Below are 21,446 nucleotides of genomic sequence, written 5' to 3'. Positions count from 1 at the left end.
CTGTGTTCTTCAGTACTTACTTTTGAGGGCTGGTGGTTCAGGAGAAACTGAGGGTGAGGAGGCGCCTCCTCCTGCTGCTGCATTCGGCAGGAAAAGCCGCACATGCACACTGGAGAGGCGAGCGCCCCTGTAGCAGACATGTAGCTTAAAAAAACCTACCGATCTGCAGGCCTGCCCATGCGCAGTCCCGTGTGTGCCCGCACAGAAGACGTCAATGAACAGTAGTTATAGTAAGTGCAGCTCTGTTTTCTGTGGGATCTTCTCTCCAGGAATCATAGGTCTTGACTGGTAAGGCTGAAGCCAGAGGGATACTGCCTCGTTTTCAAGTAGGTTTTGCTCCTTTGCAGCTCCTCTCATTGCAAAGCGTCATGTGGACTTCCGTGTTCTTCAGTTTAAATAAACTGTTAATTGTTTTTGTTTGTTAGGTTGTGGTGAGTTTGCACGTTTTCCCGTGCTAGCATACATTTCCTTAGCTATAAGGGCTAGACACTTTCTTTAAAGAAATGAAGAGAAACTGCAGCTCTGAAGAAGCTGGTACAGCGTGCTGCAACATCACAGCATAGGCGCAGCTCCTGGCTTTCATTCCTGCAGTGCTCTCATTGAGAAAAGGAATTATGACGGAACTGGACTGTGACTCTCCTCGAAATATATTGCACAGACCCACTTCTTAGAGGAGTGTGTGAAGGTGAGCAGGGCAGAGCTCAGGCCATGCCCCTGCCTACCACTGTAGTGGAGAAGAACTCTGCAAGTGCTGAGCCTTCATGTCTTCACTCCTTGCACAGAACAGTGAGTCTTGCGTACTAAAAATGGCCATCACATGTGTCAGAACAGTACAGAAATAAGATGCATATGTGCAAGTAACCCTTAGAGGACTGCTGAAATGTTTTTTTCCTTTGGCCATGTAAAGTAAATCTGTACAGCTCTGCAAGTAAAACAAGCTGTTCAGGGATATTGTGGAATTGCCCTGGGAGAGACTTATCCCTGTTACACAGGTTTTCAAAACGTTTTTGATAAAAGCCTGAGGGATGGCATAGGAACAAGTCCTAGAAGGAACCCCCCAAATACCTTCAAGTTGACCACTGGAAGCTTTCTGTTCATATCTTTACTTCTAGCCTTCTTGTGCTCTCTAAAGTATGAGAAGTATGACATGCCCCAAATCAGGCTTCGGGGTCATTCCCGTGTTCTGATAATTTCGTGGAACTGTGGCCGACACGATTGTCTTTCTTCCTGGGCTAGATGGGAGTCTGCAGCTTGCCCGCAGGGTCTTCTCAGGGACCGTGTGAGGTTGGGGGCGGGGAATAGGCCCCTACAATGATGGTGCAGGTTTCTAAATCAAGTATTGCTGACGCGTATTTTTATTTCCTTGCCAGGTATGCGATTCCACCAGAACATGGCAAGCGGCTGGAAAGGCTGGCAAAAGGTAAGCCGTGACTGCTGTCCTTGCCAGAAGGTGTTATCTATCCAAGCACTTATTGATGAGGATTTCTGATGCAGTAAATATGAGGTGTTTCAGCTGTGTATCAAATCAGCCCCCCCCCCCCGTAGCAACTTGTGTATGGCTCATGGGGTGACGATTTACATGAGTTTTGCTGTGCATACATACATGTGATGTTTGTACGCTCACAGTCCATCTCACATTTCAGTGCCTAAGCGCCTTATATGCCAAAGTTAGGTCATCTGTTTGTGGAGCATTTTTATTGGTTCTTGCTCAGGCTCTGAATATGGTCCAGAAAGTGCCTTGTTGGATCAAAAATTGGATGTTAACTTCCCCTTCCCACGAACACATTCTGAAGCTGAGGCTGTTGGCCTCTTAACCAGCAGGGTTGCGAACACTAACTTTAGTTGCACCTGATCTTTCTGATCAGATATCTCTTTGAAGGCACTTATTTAAAATGCCTAGTAGTTGTTTTGGATCCGGGCTGTTTTTTTGAAGCTGCTAATGGAATACCAGCAGTTGGTATTTCTGAACTTTGACCAAGTTCTACATCTCAGTGCAGCCTCCAGCTATGATGAAGGTTCTGTGGCGGCCCCAGTCATCTCCTGCATGTGCTGGTAGAGTTCATCCGCCTTCCCACATGGAGCAAACATAGTTGCTTGCCTGGACTTCTAGGGCATGTACTAGGAACTGAGGGACTGGTCTTAGTTCAGGCGCTGAAGTGGCACGAGAACCTAGCTATTAGGAAAAACCTTGGCGATATTGTACAGTGGAAGTGAAACCACTGATTTGGTGCAAATATGCACAAGGGCATTATTATGAGAAGAATTCTTGGATCAGAAAGTTATAGCTGATATGAGATTTGACTTGAAAATAGGCTGTGAATGCCCTGTATTTCAGTGTGAAGCCCAAGAAAGAGACGCCTTCCCTCTGAAGGCTAGAGGCAGGAGGAAAAGTTAGCTCTTCTGAAGTAGTCTATTTTTTAAATTTCTATCCCACTTTCTAGTTAAAACGTCAAACTCTTGAAGCAGTTTTTTGAATACTTTTCACATTTTGTATAAGATAAAAGAACATAAATTGTCTACTATAAAACCACATTTCAGGGCTGAAAAAAGCTGGGCATTTAATCAGTAAGCACCTCTTCCTGAAAAGGACTGGCTTCTTGAATGATAGAAGTCAGGAGGGTTTGCACTCTGGTTTGGCTGAGAATTCTAAATAGTGTCAGGGAATGACTTGTGATAGGGCTGTTCTGTCCAGTTGTCACTGGCAAATGGACTGCAGTGCTTTGAGCTGGTAAAAGTTTCCAGTCAGTCTGCAGAGGGAGCCCTGCATTATTGTAGTCTAATCAGTTCAGTTATTTGAGTATAAAAGGAAAGGTGTTCCCGAGGGATTGACACAAGTATACACTTTTAATGTAGTGATGGTTTACAAATTCTTGTCCCAATGAAAGGTGGGTTCTGATCCATCTGCCCTTGAAAATGGCATAAGGTGGGGTGGGGCAAGCAGCAATTCTCTTTCTTAGTGCATGCTGAAATCTTAACGGTGAGCCCTAATAATAAAATATTTCTCTTCATTTGTTTTTGATCTGTTAAATACAAACACCATTCATATTGATTGCTGAGCATTTTTCATTTAAAAAGTGCTTACTGGTTCAATAATTGTGGATATAGTGAGGCATAATTATTGAACTCCACTCCTCATGATGTATATAATGGGGCGTGTGTTGATTTGGGTGGCAACACTGTGGTCTGGAAGTTGATTTGTAGGGAAGGTCTGTCTCTTTCGCTTTCCTCCCCTTTCCATTTATTATTGACCCCATGTTGTCATCCCTTTCCCCACCTCCTGGAATAAAACTAAAAAACTAAAAATTTCAAAATGTCAAAAATAGTAGCAGGCCTAACTTTCTTTTTTATTTTGTTCTTTAATATTTATTTGTGGTTTAAAAATGGAAGAGAAAAGCAGTTTTTGGGTTGCGATATGGCAAGGCTGTAGTGTGAGGAGGTGTCTTCAGCTCCCTAATCAAGAAATCGCACCAGGGCTTGTCAGTCTTGTCCTCTCTTGCCGTCACTCTATACGTTTTGCTGCTTCCCTTTGGGGCTGCCATTATCCTACTTCCCGTTCCACACTCAAACATCCTGGTGGTGCTTAAGGCAGCCGGCATACTAGGTGACCCCTTGGGCAGATCAGGTAATGGAATGGCCCCTTCTCCCTCTGAGGCGGAGGACATCTTGGGTGTTTCCCTTCGCCCAGTCAGGGAGGCAGGAAGTTAATTTTGTTCCTCTTCCTGTTGGTGTTTGGAACACCCCTTCTTCCAGTTGTTTCCTGCCTCCAGGTAGAGCAGTTGTAGCATCAGAGTTCTCTGCCACTTTTTCAGGAATTCTGATAACTTCTCCTAGATCTTACCTCCTTTTCCACTCTTTTCTATTACTCTCTCTTATCCTTTCCTTCATCCTGTGCTTTATTTTCCGGGCTCCCTCCCTGTTGCCTCTGGATTCCGCTCTACGCTTTCGGAGGGCCCATCGACACCATGGAGTCTAGGGACTCCAACGGGAGCTTCATGGATGAAGAGGAGGAAGCCCCTTCAATGGCCGCAGCCGCGGCAGGGGATGCTGATCCACCCAGTGCTGTCCTGCCTCTTAGGTTGGAATGGGTTCCTGGCAACTTTCCAGCCACTGAGCCATGTATGCCTGCAAAAAGACCACAACGCCAGCAGAAGGGGCCAGGATTGGCAGCGCACCTCTGCACAGAAGCTGAGGAGAGCGCTTTTGCACAGGCCGCAGAAAAGGTGGGAATCGGCGGTGGCTCTTGTGCCAAGCCCTGTGCGGCTTCAAAAGAGGTGCTAGCAATTCTCCAATCGGGAGACAGCGCAGCAGGCCCTTCCTCTGCAGAGCAGAACCTGCAAGCTTCAGAGATCGAACCTCCAAGGGCAGGTACTGTACCAGGCAACCTCGGTGCCTTCCTCCAAGGCGACCTTCTCTCTCTTAAGACAAACGATGAGAGAAGAGATCTTCAAGTTCTGCCAGCCTCAATCCAGGCCCACTAGTGAAGAGACCTCCAACTCTCCCTCACCTCTCCCCACCACTAGGGCCAGGGACAAGCAATGTCGGGCTAAAAGCCGATAGCCCACCAAGGCTGCCCAGAAGTCTACTCTGAGTAGAGGCAAGGACACAGAGCCCTGCTGGGAGGGAGAAATGTCTTCTGATAGCAATGACAGAGAAGCGGGTGAGTTCCTTGAAGAGGAAGAGGAGGTCATTACACCTGAACAATCTTACAGGTTGTTCAAGACAGAAGACTATCAATACTTGTTGGCCAAAGCCTTAGCTGCCTTAGACCTTCAGGAAGGTCCAAAAGGGGAGGAGGAGGACCCTAAGGCGAGGAAAGCCTCCTTCAGATCCAAAGACTGCAGTGAGTTCTTCCGCAGGGCGGACGCCCATGAGAGGATTTTTCCATTCCCTGAATAGTTCGAGAGGCAACTGAAGGCAGAATGGGCCACTCCCGTGGCCAATAAATAGTGCCCAAGTTCAGTCAAAAAATTGTATGCTTTATCTACCTTTGCTAACAAGCTAGTACAGGTACCCAAGATTGATGCTCCAGTGGTGGCTCTGCAGTCCTCAGGCCTGTTAGCAGAGGATGGGCGAGGATCAGTGAAAGACAATCTGGACAGAAAGAGGACTCACAAGCTCATCCAGCTGCTTCTTGACAATCATAGACACCTCCTAGAAGGAGCCAACAGGATCTTCAAAGCCCACACCTTTGCAGCGGACACTACACTGGACGCTCCAACTTTCTTCTCTAGGGCAATAGCATTGGCAATGGTTGCCAGGAGGTTACTGTGGCTAAGAGCCTGGTCAACTGATCTTCATTCCAAATTCATCTTCATGGCCTACCTGTTCCAGGGTGACAAGCTATTTGGAGAGACACTGGAGCAAATACTTGTGGAAACCAGGGAAGGCCCTGCTGAAGGCACTCAAGAGGTCAGACAGACGCCCCTTCAGTCCCCACTCCTTTTGTTCCTATCATTCTCTGGCCAGGCCCCAACAGGAATCCAAGAGATCCTCTTGGAACTTCTCCAGACAGAACTTCAAGAGAGGCTCCTACTGCTCCCGGGCAAGCAGATAGCAGCAGTCCGATAGTGACAAACATGATTTTGACAACAAAGTTTCAAAATCTTGACTCAGCTCCGGGCCCGGTGGGGGGAAGGCTGCTTCATTTCCATCAAGCATGGGTTGAGTTGAAGGCGGATGCCTTGACCCTCAAAGTGATCTCTAAAGGATACTGAATCGAATTCGAATCCTACCCACCAGATCGTCTCATGAAGTCTCCTTTTTGCAAAAACCACTCATCATGCAAAAAGCTCTCAAACGTGTACTAGACATCCAAGTGATAGAACCCATTCCCAGCAGAGAGAGAGGCCCCAGCATCTATTCTCTCTTCTTCACAGTCCCAAAGCAAAATGGGGACTGGAGGGCAATCCTGGACCTAAAATTTGTAAATCGGTTCTATCTCTGAAACTCTGCGACCAGGGGAGTTCCTCAAGTCAATAGACCTCACTGAGGACTACCTACACATACCCATCAACACAGCTCATTGCTGTTTCCTAAGGTTTCAGATGGGCAACCACCACTTCCAATTCAGGGCGCTCCCCTTTGGCCTAGCCACGGCCCCCAGGGTGTTCTCGACGGTCCTCATCAACCCAATACTCCATCCCATGGAGAAAGGGATTCATATCCATCCCTATTTGGATGATATTTTAATCAGGATGGAGTCCAGAGAGAAGTCTCTTCAGGGCACATGGACAGCAATGAAATATCTACAAACCCATAGCTTCCAGATAAATCAGGACAAATGTTCCATCCAGCCTTCCTAGAGACTACTCCACCTGGGAATGCTAGTGGACACCAAAAAATGTTGGATCTTCCTTCCCCAGGAAAAGATTTAGAAGACCAAGGAACTCGTCAAGTTGATAGCATGGTGCAATACAGTTTACAGACACTGTCCAAACTGATTGGGACCCTAGTGGCAGTCTGCAAGGCCGTATACTGGGGATGCCTTCATACCTGAGAACTGATGGCTTTCCTGTGTCCTTTTCAATACCAAATAATATCCAAGGCAACCATGAACATCAGGGTCCCCTGGAAATTCAAGGAAAGCCTCAGGTGGTGGACCAGGGACGACAGCCTCTATCAGGGCAATTGCTTCCTCCTCCATCAGAGACTACAAATCTTCACGGATGCCAGCTTAGTAGGGTGGGGAACAATGCTGGAGGACTGCCCGGTTCAGGGACTCTGGTCTGAGAAGGAATCTCAACTTCCCATCAACCTTCTGGAAATGAGGGTGGTCCAACTGGCCCTGACCCACTTCTCCGAATGGATAGCTGGCAAGGATGTACTTGTCTGCACAGACAACATCTTGGCCAAGGTGTATATAAACGGACAGGCAGAGGTGCACCAAGTCTTCCATACTGCACAAGGAAGCAATCAAGATTGTCTCATGGGCAGAGGCTCACCTGTCTTCCATCCAGGTGGAACATATCAAAGGCACAACCAACATTCAGGCCAACTGGCTGAGGAGACAACCCATTCAGCCAGGACAGTGGACCCTCAGGAGGGAGGTGTTCTTGATGGTGGCAGACCAGTTTGGATTCCCAATACTGGACCTCTTTGCAACACATCTGAACCGCCAGGTCCCAAGGTTCATGACCAGATTTCGTCACCCACTGATGGAGGGGATTGACGCTCTGTTGTCGCCATGGCCAAGGAGGCTGCTTTATGCCTTTCCCCTCATTCTAGTCATCCCCAAGTTCCTAAGGAAGATTGCAGCTCAGGGAGCGGAGGTGATTCTGATAGCCCCATGGTGGCCAAGAAGACCATGCTTCTCAATGCTCCGGTTGATGTCCTCCGCTCCTCCCATGCCTCTATCGTCCATCCTGGACCCTCTACATCAAGGCCCAGTGTGGCACCTGAACCCAGACTGGATGTGTTTGACCAACTGGAGGTTGTGAGGGCTTCCTTCTCCAGACTGGGATACCTTCCTAAAGTGATCCATACGTTGCTAGTGTCAGATAAGCCTCCAGCATATCTGCCATGAGTTAAATGTTCCAGCATATCTGTCATGTGTTATGAGTTTCTTGCTAGAGTAATTAATATGCCTCTGAGAACATGCAGAGAAAAACCTGCTTTGCTTAATGGTTGCTAGCTGCTTATCTTGCAGGTGTTTTGGTTACGACTTCCTGGCAGGCCTGGGAACTCGGACTTGAAGTTACAGCAGAGACTGCACCAATCTTCTAACAGACTGAGCAGAGCTCATCCCTTCCCTCCTCCCCTCTTTCCAGGCTCTGTGCACCAAAATCCTAACAGACTTTTTTTCCCACTGAGGGGGGGGACTGTGACCTATAATTAACCTTGCTTTGCTACATTGGGCCATTCCAGCCAATACTCCTATCCTAGCATCTTGATACTGGTATTTTTCTTTAATAAAAACAACTTTAATTCAAACACCTGAGTGATGCAGTGAAGTGTTTGGGAGAAATACCTGGCAAGACCATCAAGATCTACAATACTACGTGGAAAGCCTTCGTCAGATGCCCCAGGCGTAAGAAGGTAGACTACATGCATCCCACTTTAGGCGTCGTCCTGGGATTCCTCCAAGATGAATTGGATTCGGGCCGTAAACCAGCCACGCCATGGAAGCAAGTGACATCCCTGACCTCAGTCTTGCCACCAATCAAGGGTCTTAGCCTATCAAAACACCCTCATGTATACTGATTTCTAAGGGTAGCATCCATATTAAGTCTGCCTACAAGCCACATATTCCCTACATGGAGACTACATGTCATCCTAATGGTGCTGACCAGACCACTCTTTGAATCTCTGAGGGAGATTTCCTCTAGTGGCCATCACATTGGCCCGGAAGATCTCAGAGCTAGGGGCATTATCAGTGAAGCCCAATCTATGTATCTTCTACAAGGACAAGGTGGTCCTCCGCACAGACCCCACCTTCCTACCCAAGGCTCATTCCAGATTTCACAGATCACAAGAGATCAACTTTCCATACTTCTGCCCCAGCCTGGCGCATCCCAAGGAAAAGGAATGGCATAATCTCGACGTAAGGAGGGCTCTCAAGGCAAGTGATTAGATCTGACTCTCTCTTCATCAACACATCACCTCCGAATGTGGGAAAGATGTCGACAGCGACAGTCAGCAACAACATTAAAGCCTGTAGCACAGAAGCTTAGAAGGCAAACAACGGAGAAGTCCCAGCGGGAATTACAGCACATTCCATCAGGAGTGCAGCAACAAACGTGGCCTTACTAAATAATGCTTCAGTGGAGGAAATCTGCAAAGCTGCTACCTGGTCCTCCGACTCCACCTTCGTTAGACATTACAAATGGAGGTTATTCGATTCGTCTGGCACCGCTTCTGAAGGAGAGTGGTGCAACATGTGTTCCGGGATGAGGAACTCAACCTACCCAAAAAGGAGTAACTGCTTTAGGAGCACCCAAGATGTCCTCCGCCTCACAGGGAGAATGGACCTTTTGACACTTACCATGAAGGCTCCTTCTCCTCTGAGGAACGGAGGACATCTTGCCCTCCCAGGTTACTCATCCTTCATTCACTTCTCCTTTCCTCTTACACTGTGTTACTCTTTCTCCCACTACTAAATCTCCTTCGGCTCCAAGTTTTTTCTTTTACTACCTGTTTTTTCAGATTGATCTGGGGCACATACAAGGTGTAACAAGAGGCAACCGCTATTTGGAGTCACCCAAACTGGAAGAAGGGGTGTTCCAAGCACCAACAGGAAGAGGAAGAAAACTTAACATCCTGCCTCCCTGACTGGGTAAAGGGAAACACCCAAGATGACCTCTGTTCCTCAGAGGAGACGGACCCTTCACAGTAAGTGTCCAAAGGTCCGTCCCTAGTTTAATTCATAATGGTTTAGCTCTTTGATTCCCTGATTAATGAGAGGTTCAGCTGGGTCAGATTTTATCCTTAAATGTTACTTTTAAAAATGGTTCATGGAAGTGTTTGTTGTCTCGTGGTTAGCTGACCTATGATAATTGGAGGTATTTATAAGTTAATGGTGGTCTCATGTGAAAGCATTTAAGCAGGTATCTGGTAAAGGCACTCCATGTGTGGTGTCTGGCCTTTGATATCAATTCATACAACAGAGTTTATGATGATTGTAGGTTTGTGTCACCATCAAGCAACAAATACGACCTTTTGATGAATTGCTGTGAATTCCTGCTTGTTTGCTGAATTGCCCCCCCCCCCCGCCCCCACATGCCAGCAGCCTCCTAAAATTGTCTTAAGTTTTCTGTGCTATAATAACTAGGGGCACCACCACCGTTTGGGAATTGTGGCTTCTGGAGGTGCATAATCACCACATCTGCAAGTTATCTAAATAAAATTGGTTAGTCTTAAAGGTGCTACTGGACTCTTTTAAATAATGGTAGTCATCCCCCCTCTGGAACCTGTGTTACCATGCCGCATTTCTTTAACCCAGAGCTTGGGTTTCCTGTTACTAGAGTACATGCTTAGGAGTTGTCCATTCTCGGTCTGTTGGAACTCTCTGAAAGGCAAAAGCAACAAAGGAGCAGGAGGAGCTGCCTCTGCTGTTGCAGCCCCCCCCCCCACCACCACCACACACACCTCCACAGCCAAGTTTGTCCCTCCTTTGCTTCGCTGCAGCAGGAGCAGTGGCTATACGGCTTCTTTTCCCCTGACCGTGGGGCAAAGAGGATAGGAGTCCTGGTCCCGCTCCCCTGCCACTTGTAAATTGTGGTAGAAAGAGGGCCCTCTCTTCAGGTTTACAGACTGAGAGAAAAAGCGGAGCTTTGTCCAGTAGCAGAGGGATATTGCTGGGGTCGGAGCTGCTGCTGTGCTGCGCAGAATGCTGCCCAGGCAGCCGCCCTTTCCCTTCTCACTGCCAGCCCCCGTCGTATGCTGTCAAAGAGGACTTTCCCCGTTGACATAACTAACTGGCCATTTCCTTTATGGGGAGGGAACGAAAGAGGGCAGCCCGACTAGGTATTGGGTTGGAATTATAGTGTCGGATAAAGACGAAAAAACACATGATGAAGTGCTCTGACGAAGAAACTGTCAACTCTTGTCTCTTGGGGAGCCAGTCACACTAGTGACACCGTTACAAACCACTGAATGGAAAATGAGGGCTTGAGAGCAGTGTTACAGTCACATCTGCTGCACTCAGGCATATGTCAGACTTTACAAAAAAAACAGTTTCAGTCATATATAGAGATCCTGTAAACCACCACCACCCCGCTAGGGTTGCCAGGTCCAGGTTGGGAAATTCCTGGAGATTTGGGGGTGGAGCCTGGAGAGGGCACGGTTTGGGGAGGGGCCTCAATGGGGTGTGATTCCATAGAGCACACTCTCCAAAGCAACCACTTTCTCCAGGGGAACTGATCTTTGTCACCTGGAGATCAGTTGTAATTCCAGGAGATCTCCAGCCACCACCTGGAGGTTGGCAGCCAACGATGGTGTTTTTTTTTTTAAAATAACAGTTTGAAAGTCTGCATGCAAAAGAAAAAAATCAAGGAGTGCTGCTTCCCTTTCCCCCCTTGCTTCTTATTCTACAGTAACAAATGCCGCAGGCTTGTAAATAGCTACTCCCTTGTGGAGAGGAGGAATTCTCCTCCGGCCGAGCATGTGGAATTTTGTTTGTTAATTGAATGCAAATCCCCTCCCCCAATAAAAATGTTGCTGCTGTCTCACAAATAACTTGAACAGGTGAACAGTCGACCTAGTAAAAAATTTTGTGACCTAGTCAGTGTTGTAAACTTATTTACAAGGTTGGATTAACACACTAACAAATTGCTTATCCTCTAACCCTTTCAGTATTTTGGCAGTTGCAAATTTTCTCTCCTGCCCCTCCGTGTTTGTGACTGGAGAGGCTGTTTCAGTGTACAAGCAAGGAAGAGCATCGAGTGTCCCTCCACGTGTCATCTTGCCAGAGATGTTCAGAACAGTGGCATGAGCTTGCAATTCATATGGAAAATGAATAGCTGTGCTATAAATGGGCTCGCTGGGAGAGTTGCAGAGCCCGGAGAGGGAGCGTTAATGTGTTGCCACGTTATTGGTACTAATCACTTAAAATGTGCTCCTTTATTAGTAGCTTTAATGAGAGCCACTTAAACTGTGCATTAAAAAGAGGAACTGCAGAGAGGGACGATGAACTGGGTGGCAGGCGCTCATAATTCTAATTGAAATGCTTTTAGTGTGGAGGGGGAAAGTTGCCAGAAGCCAGTGATTCCTTGCACTTTTAAAAACCTCCTCCATTATGTAGCATCAATTAGTGTTTTGTTGTTCAAATCTTAGAAATATATTTTACTCCCTATACGCCCCATCTGCTTCCTCCCCTCCTCCGGTCCCTCTGCTGCCCCCCTCCCTGGGCATATATACAGCAGAAACAATGTCTGATATGGAGTCCTGGAGGGTAAAAGGCAGTGATCAGGGGAGATACATTCAGTGCAGGAAAAAGCGATTCAGACTTCCGGGTAACCGGCTGAAGTCAGTATCAGCCTTGTGCAGGAGTGGGGGGAAATGCCATTTTTAGCTACCAGCGTATGTGCTGTATGTACCTGTGGTTTTTCCAAGTCTTGCTCCATGGTGCTGCAGTTCCATTAACTGTGTTAGAACAAGAGTCTGTGATGGTTTGTGTTTTCCAGTCAATGTATGCAAGACCATTTGGCCTACCTTACAATATACATGACTGAAGCTTAATTACAGAGAGCTAGTCAGTAGATAGAATATAAACTCCCTCCGTTTTGATAAGACTTATCCAAATGGGACATTCTCAGTCACCTTCCATTTCCAGGTCCCTGGCTGAAACCAGTGCTGATTGATTTATATGGGTTTTTTTTGTAACCCATAAAATATGCAGCTTGGCAGTGCTTTTGAGGAGCTTCCTCCTATTTTGTTCTGAGCCAGTGTAGGGGAGAACTGGACACCCAATCAGTTAACTTTCTCCTGCGTACCTTATGAGATGAGCAAACGCAGAGCTTTGGGTGAGTGGCCAGCTGAATCATATATTCCAGTCAGGACCTCGACAAAAGCATCCAGATGACCTGCTGGCGTACTCCTTGCCCTATCAAACAAAGTGCACAGAACAATTTTGCATAATAAAAAAAAAACATGGCTCCGAGAGAACTTTTTTTCAGAGACACTTGCAAGGATGTCTGTTGACAAGAGGGCCTGTTCGTGGAAGAAGTGAACACTTTGGTTGCCGCGGCAGAAGAAAAATAAGCAGCTCCCCGTGTCCGTCTTTGTCTCAACCATGTGGAAATAGTATTCTTCTGTCTTCTTTTTTAAAAAAATTCTTTTATTAAAACAAAATAGCATTGATCTGTGAAAAAAAATCAAAAGCAGAATATATAACAGAAAGTGACATTAGACAGTAAACATAATATTGAAAACAGAATATGTAACAAAGTATTAAAACTACATAATAACATAACAGAAAGTAACATTAGAGAATAGACATAATATCAAAAACAATATATAGCAGAAAATTCATGTTTCTCCTCTCTATCCTCCCACTTATCTATGTTAAAATACATTATACTCGCCATTTTATATTCAGCATTTTAAGAAAAAACTTTCCTTATCTTTCAGCCACATAGTCAAAAAAACTTGAAATTCCGAAATTACCCTGTTATACATATACAGGGTTAATTCAGTTGTTGACGCACAAACATACAATTTATTCATTCATTCAGTCATGTGCCTGAAATACTGTCCTTTGTTTATTTACCAAATATTTAAGGTACCTTTATGTTAAAAAAACCCCAAACAACCCAAAGCAGTTTACAAGACAGTATAAAAATTGTGTTAACGTTGAAATAAACTGGTTGCAACGAAATAAAATCAGCCAACTGATTTAAAATCTTCAGATTGAAAGCTGCTGTTAAAAAGTCCTTGTTAAAAATCACAAACTGCTTTTAAAAGGCTGAATTCTTTTCACACGGTGAAAGTGTTTGGTAGAGGCGCACAACAACATGGGAGACAGGGCATGGGGAGAGAAAGTGGTTGGTAAAGGCCAAAAGTCTGCATTATGTTGCTCTCCTTCGCTTGTGTTATATGAAGTTCCTAATGGGAGAATGGAGTTAGAAAGGATCTTCTGCTTGGGGTGGGCTTAAATAACGTGATGGGCAGTAGGAAGATCATGGATGCCATTGTGTCTGTGTGCTTTTGTCAACTATGAACTCTGAACGAAGAAAAAATGTACTACGTGGGAATTAGGTGTTGTAGTATATCAAGATGCTAAAGTTGGAGTTGGCAGTCTGTCTCATTTCCACACAAAAGGAGAAAGACATATGTTTCACTACGGTCATAAAGTCTTATCAAAGAATGTTGACCATCCCTCTCATCCAAGAATAATCCTCCATCCCACCTTAAGGAAACGTTGCGATGGCCAGTGTGTTTTGGATGATGTCACTGTCACTTCCGATTAAAGATATGCTAGCATGGATAGGGAAGTGCACATAGATCATCTGTCCTAGCAGGAAATACAATACCTATGTCAGATGTGGGAACTGTGCAGCACACTCTAGTGAAAGGTGATCAGTCCTACATGGTGATCACACACTCGTACCTTTGTGATTATAAAACTCTTCGTCTCTGTGAGCCAAAAAAAGCCCTACATTTAGATCTGTTCCTCCGTTTTTGAGGTTTTCATGTAGAAGTGGCCTTCTGAACGCTTTCTAATAGTAACATTGATGAATCTGAAAGGCTCCATCTGGCCCCATACCCTGGAATATTGTCTGCAGATCAAGGACTTATTTCAGGGGTAGATGCCAAGCATCTGTGCCAGACCTTTCCAGTTGCCATATAAATCTGGTGTTTGAAGAGGACTTGAGAACCCAGTCCAGATGTAGTCATTTAGGGATCTAACACCTTCTCTTTGATGCATCATTGGACTAAGAGAATGTTCTTCAGAGCCACTTGAGTTTTTTGTGGCATATGGAGAGCTCCGCAAAGGGTATTCCTTGCTGGTCTATAAGAGAGGGGGACCCCCCCCCCACACACAGATTTTAAATCTCTTGAGAACATTCTTCGGAGACCCTTGGTAAGGAGGTGAGGATTTTGATGTGGAGAAAGGTAACCTTGGGTGTGGTGACAATAAGGGGTATGGCACGATCAGATGAATTTTGTTCATAGACTATGGATATAGTATATTATTCCCTGTGCTTCTCTGTGAGGCAGGTTAGGCTGAAAGTGCATGAGTGGCCCAAGGTCACCGAGCAAGCTTCCCTGGCAGAGTGGGGATTCAAACCTGGGTCTCCCAGATCCTAGTCCAGCAGTCTAACCACCAAACCGCTCTCCTGTAGCTGCATGTTAAGTCCATGTACTGGGAGTATCTGAGAAATAACGAGAGCGGTCCAGTCAAGGACAGAAGGGAAGTTAGAGTTCAAAAATGTTGTCTGTTGGTTAGTAGCCAACAGATAATTATATTGATGTGGAATCTGTCACCACTACTTTGTTAAGTCTAAAATTAGCAAGAATATGTTGTTAAAGCACACACAAAGCATTCATAGATGTACAGTATGAGCATAGATAATTTTGTAGGGTGTTCGAAGTCTATCAGATAATTAGCCAAGAACATAAACCTGATTAACAGGAATAGTGAGGCGTTGCTAAGAGATGACTCTGAAAGCATGTCAGTATGAGAAGCCTAAACTAAAAATCAGCTTCATCGCTGGTCTTCTGTGCAGTCCCACATTGGGACCAAGCAGATGCAAGGTGGCAGCAGAGAGAGATTTTTCAAGCACTTGAAGAAAAGGGGCGCTCTGCATCTGCAACATGCATGTGTGCAGATGTTTCCTCCCGAAATGTGGTGTTGGGCAGAGTGCCCCTGATTCCCTCAGTTCCTTTTTTTCCGCCAACGGAGAAGGTTCTTCCTCTTGCTCTCCTGTGTTCTTAGCTCATCTCTTTGCCTACTGTATACTGCCCAAGGACCGTTCATCGGCTACTCTCTTGAACGTCTACAACTCATGTTACTGACTTCTGACTGGCTTCAGACCATTCTTGTCTTACTCCCCGTGAGTTGCAATGTCTCAAAAGGCACTCTTTAAAAAGTGCAAGACCTGCCATACTGTGGCGCACAGAACAACATGACTTTTGCTGCCTCTGCCTGGAGGAATTGCATAATGTCTCTGCCTACCAGCATTGCCAGCAGTTCACCTCTAAAGCCCGTGGCGATCATGCTTCGCACCCCTGGGAGATTGCTTCGCACTCTGGGAGATTGTCCTGTCAGGTTCTGACAGGCAGGCAGTAAAGCCATCTGCTGAGCAGGTCACTGACCACCGTTCCAACCAATCAGTTCTGAAGCCACACAGGCCAGATCCGACAGCCTACTACGACAGCCTACAGTCCAGACAATGAGATTAGTTTCCACCTCCACACCTAGCTGACAACCCAAACGCAAAACATCATCTAGTAAGCACAAATCGCCACAGAGAGAGAATCATGCATCTTCGGAACCATTGGCCAAGAAGAACAAATCCAAGTCAAAGCACTTGAAAAGACCAGTGTCGACGCTGTCTCGACCCTATCATCGGTCGCCCTCATCTACTCCCTCCTTGGTGATAGAAGGGGAGATGCCTCCAATAACTACCACCCCATCACCAACAACAACACCAACCATCCAGGAGGTGGAAGATGAGGAGCTTAGCTTGACTGAGAAATTTAGACCGTCCTTTACCCCGGATCTGACATACCCAGATCTGATACTTTCAGCTCCAACTTTGGATCCAACTACGACCACACTGAGGCTGAGCCACTTCATTCAGCCACTGACGTCACAAACTTACAGCAGCTACCAAGGGTCTCACTGGAACTGCCTCTTCCATCTCCAGCACCTTGGCAACAAGCCCCACAGGTGCCTAACTGGCAGGAATTCTTTTTTTTTTTTGCTCCAAAATGCCTCTTCATACCCTGCCACTCCAAACCCTCCACCATCAGTCTATTTGGTTCCGACCAAACCCTCAGCTCGTAGACACCAGCAATGATCTCTGTCCCCATCGAGATCTATTTTCGGAGCAGATGTTCAGATTGGCATGTGCCCTAGATTTGGATGTCTCAGCTTCCACACCCAAAACCAAGAGTAAGATCCTACAAGCTTTATATAATGACTTCTCTGCTTCAGTAGTGTTCCCAGTGGTCGAAGACTTGCTAGATATTGCCCATAGCATCTGGGAAAAAATCTACATCAATGCTTGCCACCTCTCACAGAATGGAAAATATTTACAAGTTGAAACAACAGGATTACATATTCCTCTTCAGTCACCCACAACCATCTTCTTTGGTTGCAGAAGAGATCCAGTTTAAAGCACACTTTGGGTCTCATTCCTCCCCTGTGGACAAGGAGGGTCGCGAGCTTGACACTTGGAAGAAAAATATACTAATCTGCAACACTCAACTTCCATATTGCCAACTATCAGGTAATTATGGGGTCATACAATTTATTCCTCTGGGACCGTCTGTCTCACTATATACAGGAGCTACCTGATGACAAGAAATCCCTCTTCAGGGTCCTCCAGGGTGAAGCAGTTTGACTGGTCAAACAGCAAATGACACAGAAGGAAAACACACCACAGGCTGCTCAGCCAGGTTGATGACCTCCTCCATCGGACTCCTGGTTGCGCTTGGCTGCCTTGCAAAATGACAAAAGAGCCAAAATAGAAGACTTCCCCTTTGAGGGAAAATCCCTTTTCTTGGAGAAAACAGATGATGCTCTTCAAGACATGAAGAAGAATCATCAAACTGCTCAATCTCTGGGTGTCATCGTGGCTCCTCAATGACAAGCAGCAATACCAACAACCTAGGTACCATTACCAGGGCCGTTCCAACTACCAGCAATCACCTAACAAGTACAGCTCCCAGCAATACTGACCTTATTCATCAGACATTGGGAGGGAAATGTTTCAACAAACTACAACCAAGGCAACCTCAGCCCCAGTCACCTAAGGCTTCCCAATCTCAAACGCCACTATTCTTTTTTTATTATTATTATTAAGAAAATGGGGATACAGAATAAAGAGGGATGGGGGGAAAAGATTTCATACTATATCACTCTAATACATCGCACTGATCAATCTAATATATTTCTTGTCACCTCAATATGTTCTGCAGATCAGCTATTTGTTTACAAATTTTCCATTCATTTTAAATAACGTCCATAAAAGTCTTCAGAAGCCACTATTCTGACTGACCACTCCACAACTGCTGACTCAGATTCTCTGGGTGATAAGCCAAGGTTGTTGCTTACACTTTCTAAACCTGCCTCTGTTATCTCCAGGCAATGAGTCCACTTGCCCGGCACAGGCCTTATCTCTGGCGATTTTCAAGCTGTTGACCGAGAGGGCTGTTCAGCCCCTGTTGGGCTTCTATTCTTATTTCCTTGTTGATACAAAAGATGGGGGAACCCCATTTAAAGTTAAATAAATTCATTAAAGTAGAAAAGTTTTGTATGCTTACACTTTCTGATGTCATACAGTACTTGAAACCTAGTGATTGGTTCGCTGTAATAGATCTTAAAGATGCTTATTTCCACATCACCATCCATCCTGACCACAGAAAATACCTTCGTTTTCTATACCAAGGGAGGATTTTCCATTATACAGCCCTACCCTTTGGTCTGTTCTCAGCTCCACAAGTATTCACCAAATGCATGGCTGCAGTAATAGTGTTTTTTAAAGCCAGATGCTGTTCATTCTACCCATACTTGGCTCTCATTGGCCCAATCCAGGACTCTTCTACTAGAACACATCCACCTAACAATCCAGACCATGTTATCTCTAGGACTGGTCATAAATTGGAAGAAGTCCTCTCTCTCTCCGTCTCAATCTATCTAGTTTATCAGGGCAAAATTTGATGCTACCTCAGGGAGGGCCTCTCTACCAGAGGATAGGTCAAATGTCATTTGTTAAACATTTTCAAACCTTGCATTTTCAACCTGCCCTGACTATCCAGAGATTCTTAGGTCTCATGGCTTCCACCATGAGCATGGTCCTTTATGCCCATCTCTTTATGAGATATTTGCAAAATTGTTTCCTTAGACGATTTAACCCCTTTCAACTTCCCAACAAGCCAAATTTTCCACCCCCAGGTCCATCATTAGTTCTTTCGATTGGTGAACCTCTCACACAAATCTCCTTAGGGGTGTGCCTTTCAGAATTCAATTCCTGAACACCTCTCTTACGATGGACGCGTTCCTCTTGGGATGGGGTGCACATTGTGGTAACCTCTCAGTGCAAGGGAAATAGTCCCCTTTAGAATCTAGGATGCACATTAATGTCCTAGAACTAAGAGCAATCCATTACTCCCTTGTTTCCTTTGCAGATTTTCTGCGGGACAAGATAGTGTAGGTCCATGTGGACAATACCACCGCACTCTTCTATCTCAACAAACAAGGAGGAATGGCATCACTCACTCTTTGTGCAGTGGCGACAACACTGTGGCACTGGGCTATCCAATGCAAACAAGTTTGTATTGCACAATAAGAGCACTGGGCTATCCAAAACAACGTCCTACCCCAAGCTATCTATATAGCAGGCACTACAAATGCTGGGGCTGATTTTCTCAGCAAAATATTCATATCACAATACGAGTGGTCAATCAGCAACACTTACCTGTACTCCATTTTTCTGGATTGAGGTTTCCCAGAGATCAACCTTTTTGCCATAGCAGCCAACTCCAAAGCCAGTGCTTTTTGCTCCCTAGCGGGATCAGACCCAAGTTCCCCAGGGGATGCATTTCAAATTAGTTGAAATCATGGCCCGTTCTATACATTCCCACCACTCCCCCTAATACCAAGGGTGCTGGGCAGAGTCCAGCAGTTCAACACCTATTGCATCCTCATCACATCTTTTTGGACCTGCAGAAATTGGTTTCCAGCACTGGACTATGGCCAAGGGGTGGTTCAGGCATCTCTCATGGGCCCCAGACCTCCTACGTAGAGACCAGGTCCTACACCACAACGTACCTCTCCTCGGGTTCACAGCGTGGCTCCTACTCCCCCAATCTCCTCTTCCTTCTCTAAGGAGGTAGCTCAGGTCCTACTCAATGCCTGTAAGGCTTCCACTCGATCAGCTTATGGTCATAAGCTGTCTGTTTTGTCTCATGGATAGCTGGCACTTAATGTTCGTTGTTCACATATACATATAATAGGTTAATCTATTAAAATTAGAATGTACAATTAATATCAAAATTTACAGTTAAGTTAAATAGTGAAACTAATTACTAAATATACCAAATGTTATGTGATACAATACAATGAATACAAAATGTTTAAAAGTTCCACCTATGCTGAATCCCCCCTCAACCCCCCCTTAAAATAGATTATTAAATATATTTAAAAATATTATATCTCATTCTTTCTTTCCTTTTTTATAACGGAAGTGAAGGAGAGGAGTAAAAGTATGGATTTCATTTATCTTATATATTCTGATTATATCTTTCATGTAGCTCAAATCTACTACTATATACTGTATATACTTTTTTGATGTAGCCTAATGTACTTTGTATAAGGTTCTATGCACTTTCAATTGTTATTTCTATTTCTTTTTCTAAATACAATTTATAAAAAATATTTTTAAAAACATTCCCCGTTCATCTGACCCTTGAATCTAATTTTTGGATACCTACTAACTTTGCTAAAACAGGGCCTTGCCGCATCCTTTATCAAAGTCCATCTCGGCATTCCATGAATGGAAGAACAGTTTTTTCACACCACGTTTCCAAACAGTTCCTCAAAGGGACCGACAACATTTTCCCACCTAGAGCACCTCTCGTACCATAGTGGAGCCTCTCCCTCATTCTAGCACAACTGATGATGCCCCCTTTCAAGCCGCTGGCACACTGTGATACCTCCCTATTTTCTTGTTAGGTAGCCTTTTAAGTGGCAATCACATCTCTCCGAAGGGTGGGTGAACTGACGTTACTCTGTTCAGACTCCATTTTCATAGAATTCTACACCCAAGCCTTGAATTTCTCCCCAAGGTAGTCTCCAAATTCCACCTTCAACAAGAGGTGTCCCTACCAGTATTTTTTCCCCATCCAGCCTCAGAGTCTGAGAGATGACTCCATACATTGCACATCAAAAGGGCCTTACTTTATTATTTACACAGATCCAAATCATTTAGAAGATCCAAGGCCCTCTTTATCTGCTACTCATGCCCACGCAAGGGTCTGCCCACTGCAAACCATTCCCTCTCCAGATGGATCGTAGCAGCAATCAAAGTGATGCACAAACATGCCGAGGTGCCATGCCCGGTGATGATCAAGGCCCACTCAACCAGGGCACAAACTTTGTCTGCCGCCTTCCTCCCTGGAACTCCACTCAACGACATTTGTCAGGCCGCCACCTGGTCATCAGCAGACACCTTCATCAGGCACTATTCCACTGAAACACACGCCTGAAAGGATGCAGCAGTAGGGACAGCAGTCCTTCATTCTCTCGTCAACTAACATCTCACACCCTCCTCCATTGGTGAGTAGCTTGCTGTACTCCCAGTGTAGGACTGCACGAAAGACCAATGATGAAAACAGTGTTGCACTTACCTGCAACTTGTTCATCTAGGTCTTCGTGCAGGCACACATTCCCTCCCCGCTACCTCGCTGTGAGAGTGCCTTGATTATTCTTGTTACTGGCAGTTCAGGGGAACTGAGGGAATAAGGGACTCTGTGCCCAACAATACTGCATTTTGGCGGGAAATGTCCACACACGTGTGTTGCAGGTGCAGAGCACCTCCTCTCTTTGAGAGCTTGAAAAATCTATCTCCGCAGCTGGCCTGCGCAGTCCCAATGCGTGCCTGCACGAAAACCTAGATGAACAACAGTTACAGGTAAGTGCAACAGTGTTTTCTCCATTAATGAAGTCTTCTTGTCTTGTATACCTTTTGTTAGTAATGTTTGTTAGTGCAAATAGTCTTTTCCATGGGATTGTCAAGTATGGAACCCCCTTCCTTGGTGTCTGAAGTGGTAACCATCCAGGG

General features: G+C 45.5%; 1 protein-coding gene across 2 annotated transcripts in view; it reads left to right on the top strand.

The window, feature by feature from the left end:
* The window catches only part of KDM4B (lysine demethylase 4B), a 328,745-nt gene that overhangs the window by 127,472 nt on the left and 179,827 nt on the right, over window positions 1-21,446 (top strand). For both annotated transcript variants that reach the window (XM_054982034.1, XM_054982035.1), the window contains exon 6: window positions 1,371-1,420. In XM_054982034.1, coding sequence (XP_054838009.1) covers window positions 1,371-1,420 — 50 coding nt within the window. The remainder of the gene's footprint in view (window positions 1-1,370; window positions 1,421-21,446) is intronic.

This window comes from Eublepharis macularius, chromosome 5, assembly GCF_028583425.1.
Source record: "Eublepharis macularius isolate TG4126 chromosome 5, MPM_Emac_v1.0, whole genome shotgun sequence".
NCBI classification, from domain to species: Eukaryota; Metazoa; Chordata; class Lepidosauria; order Squamata; family Eublepharidae; genus Eublepharis; species Eublepharis macularius.
Note: the sequence above shows the minus strand (reverse complement) of the source record. Positions and strands in the feature narration are given on the sequence as shown.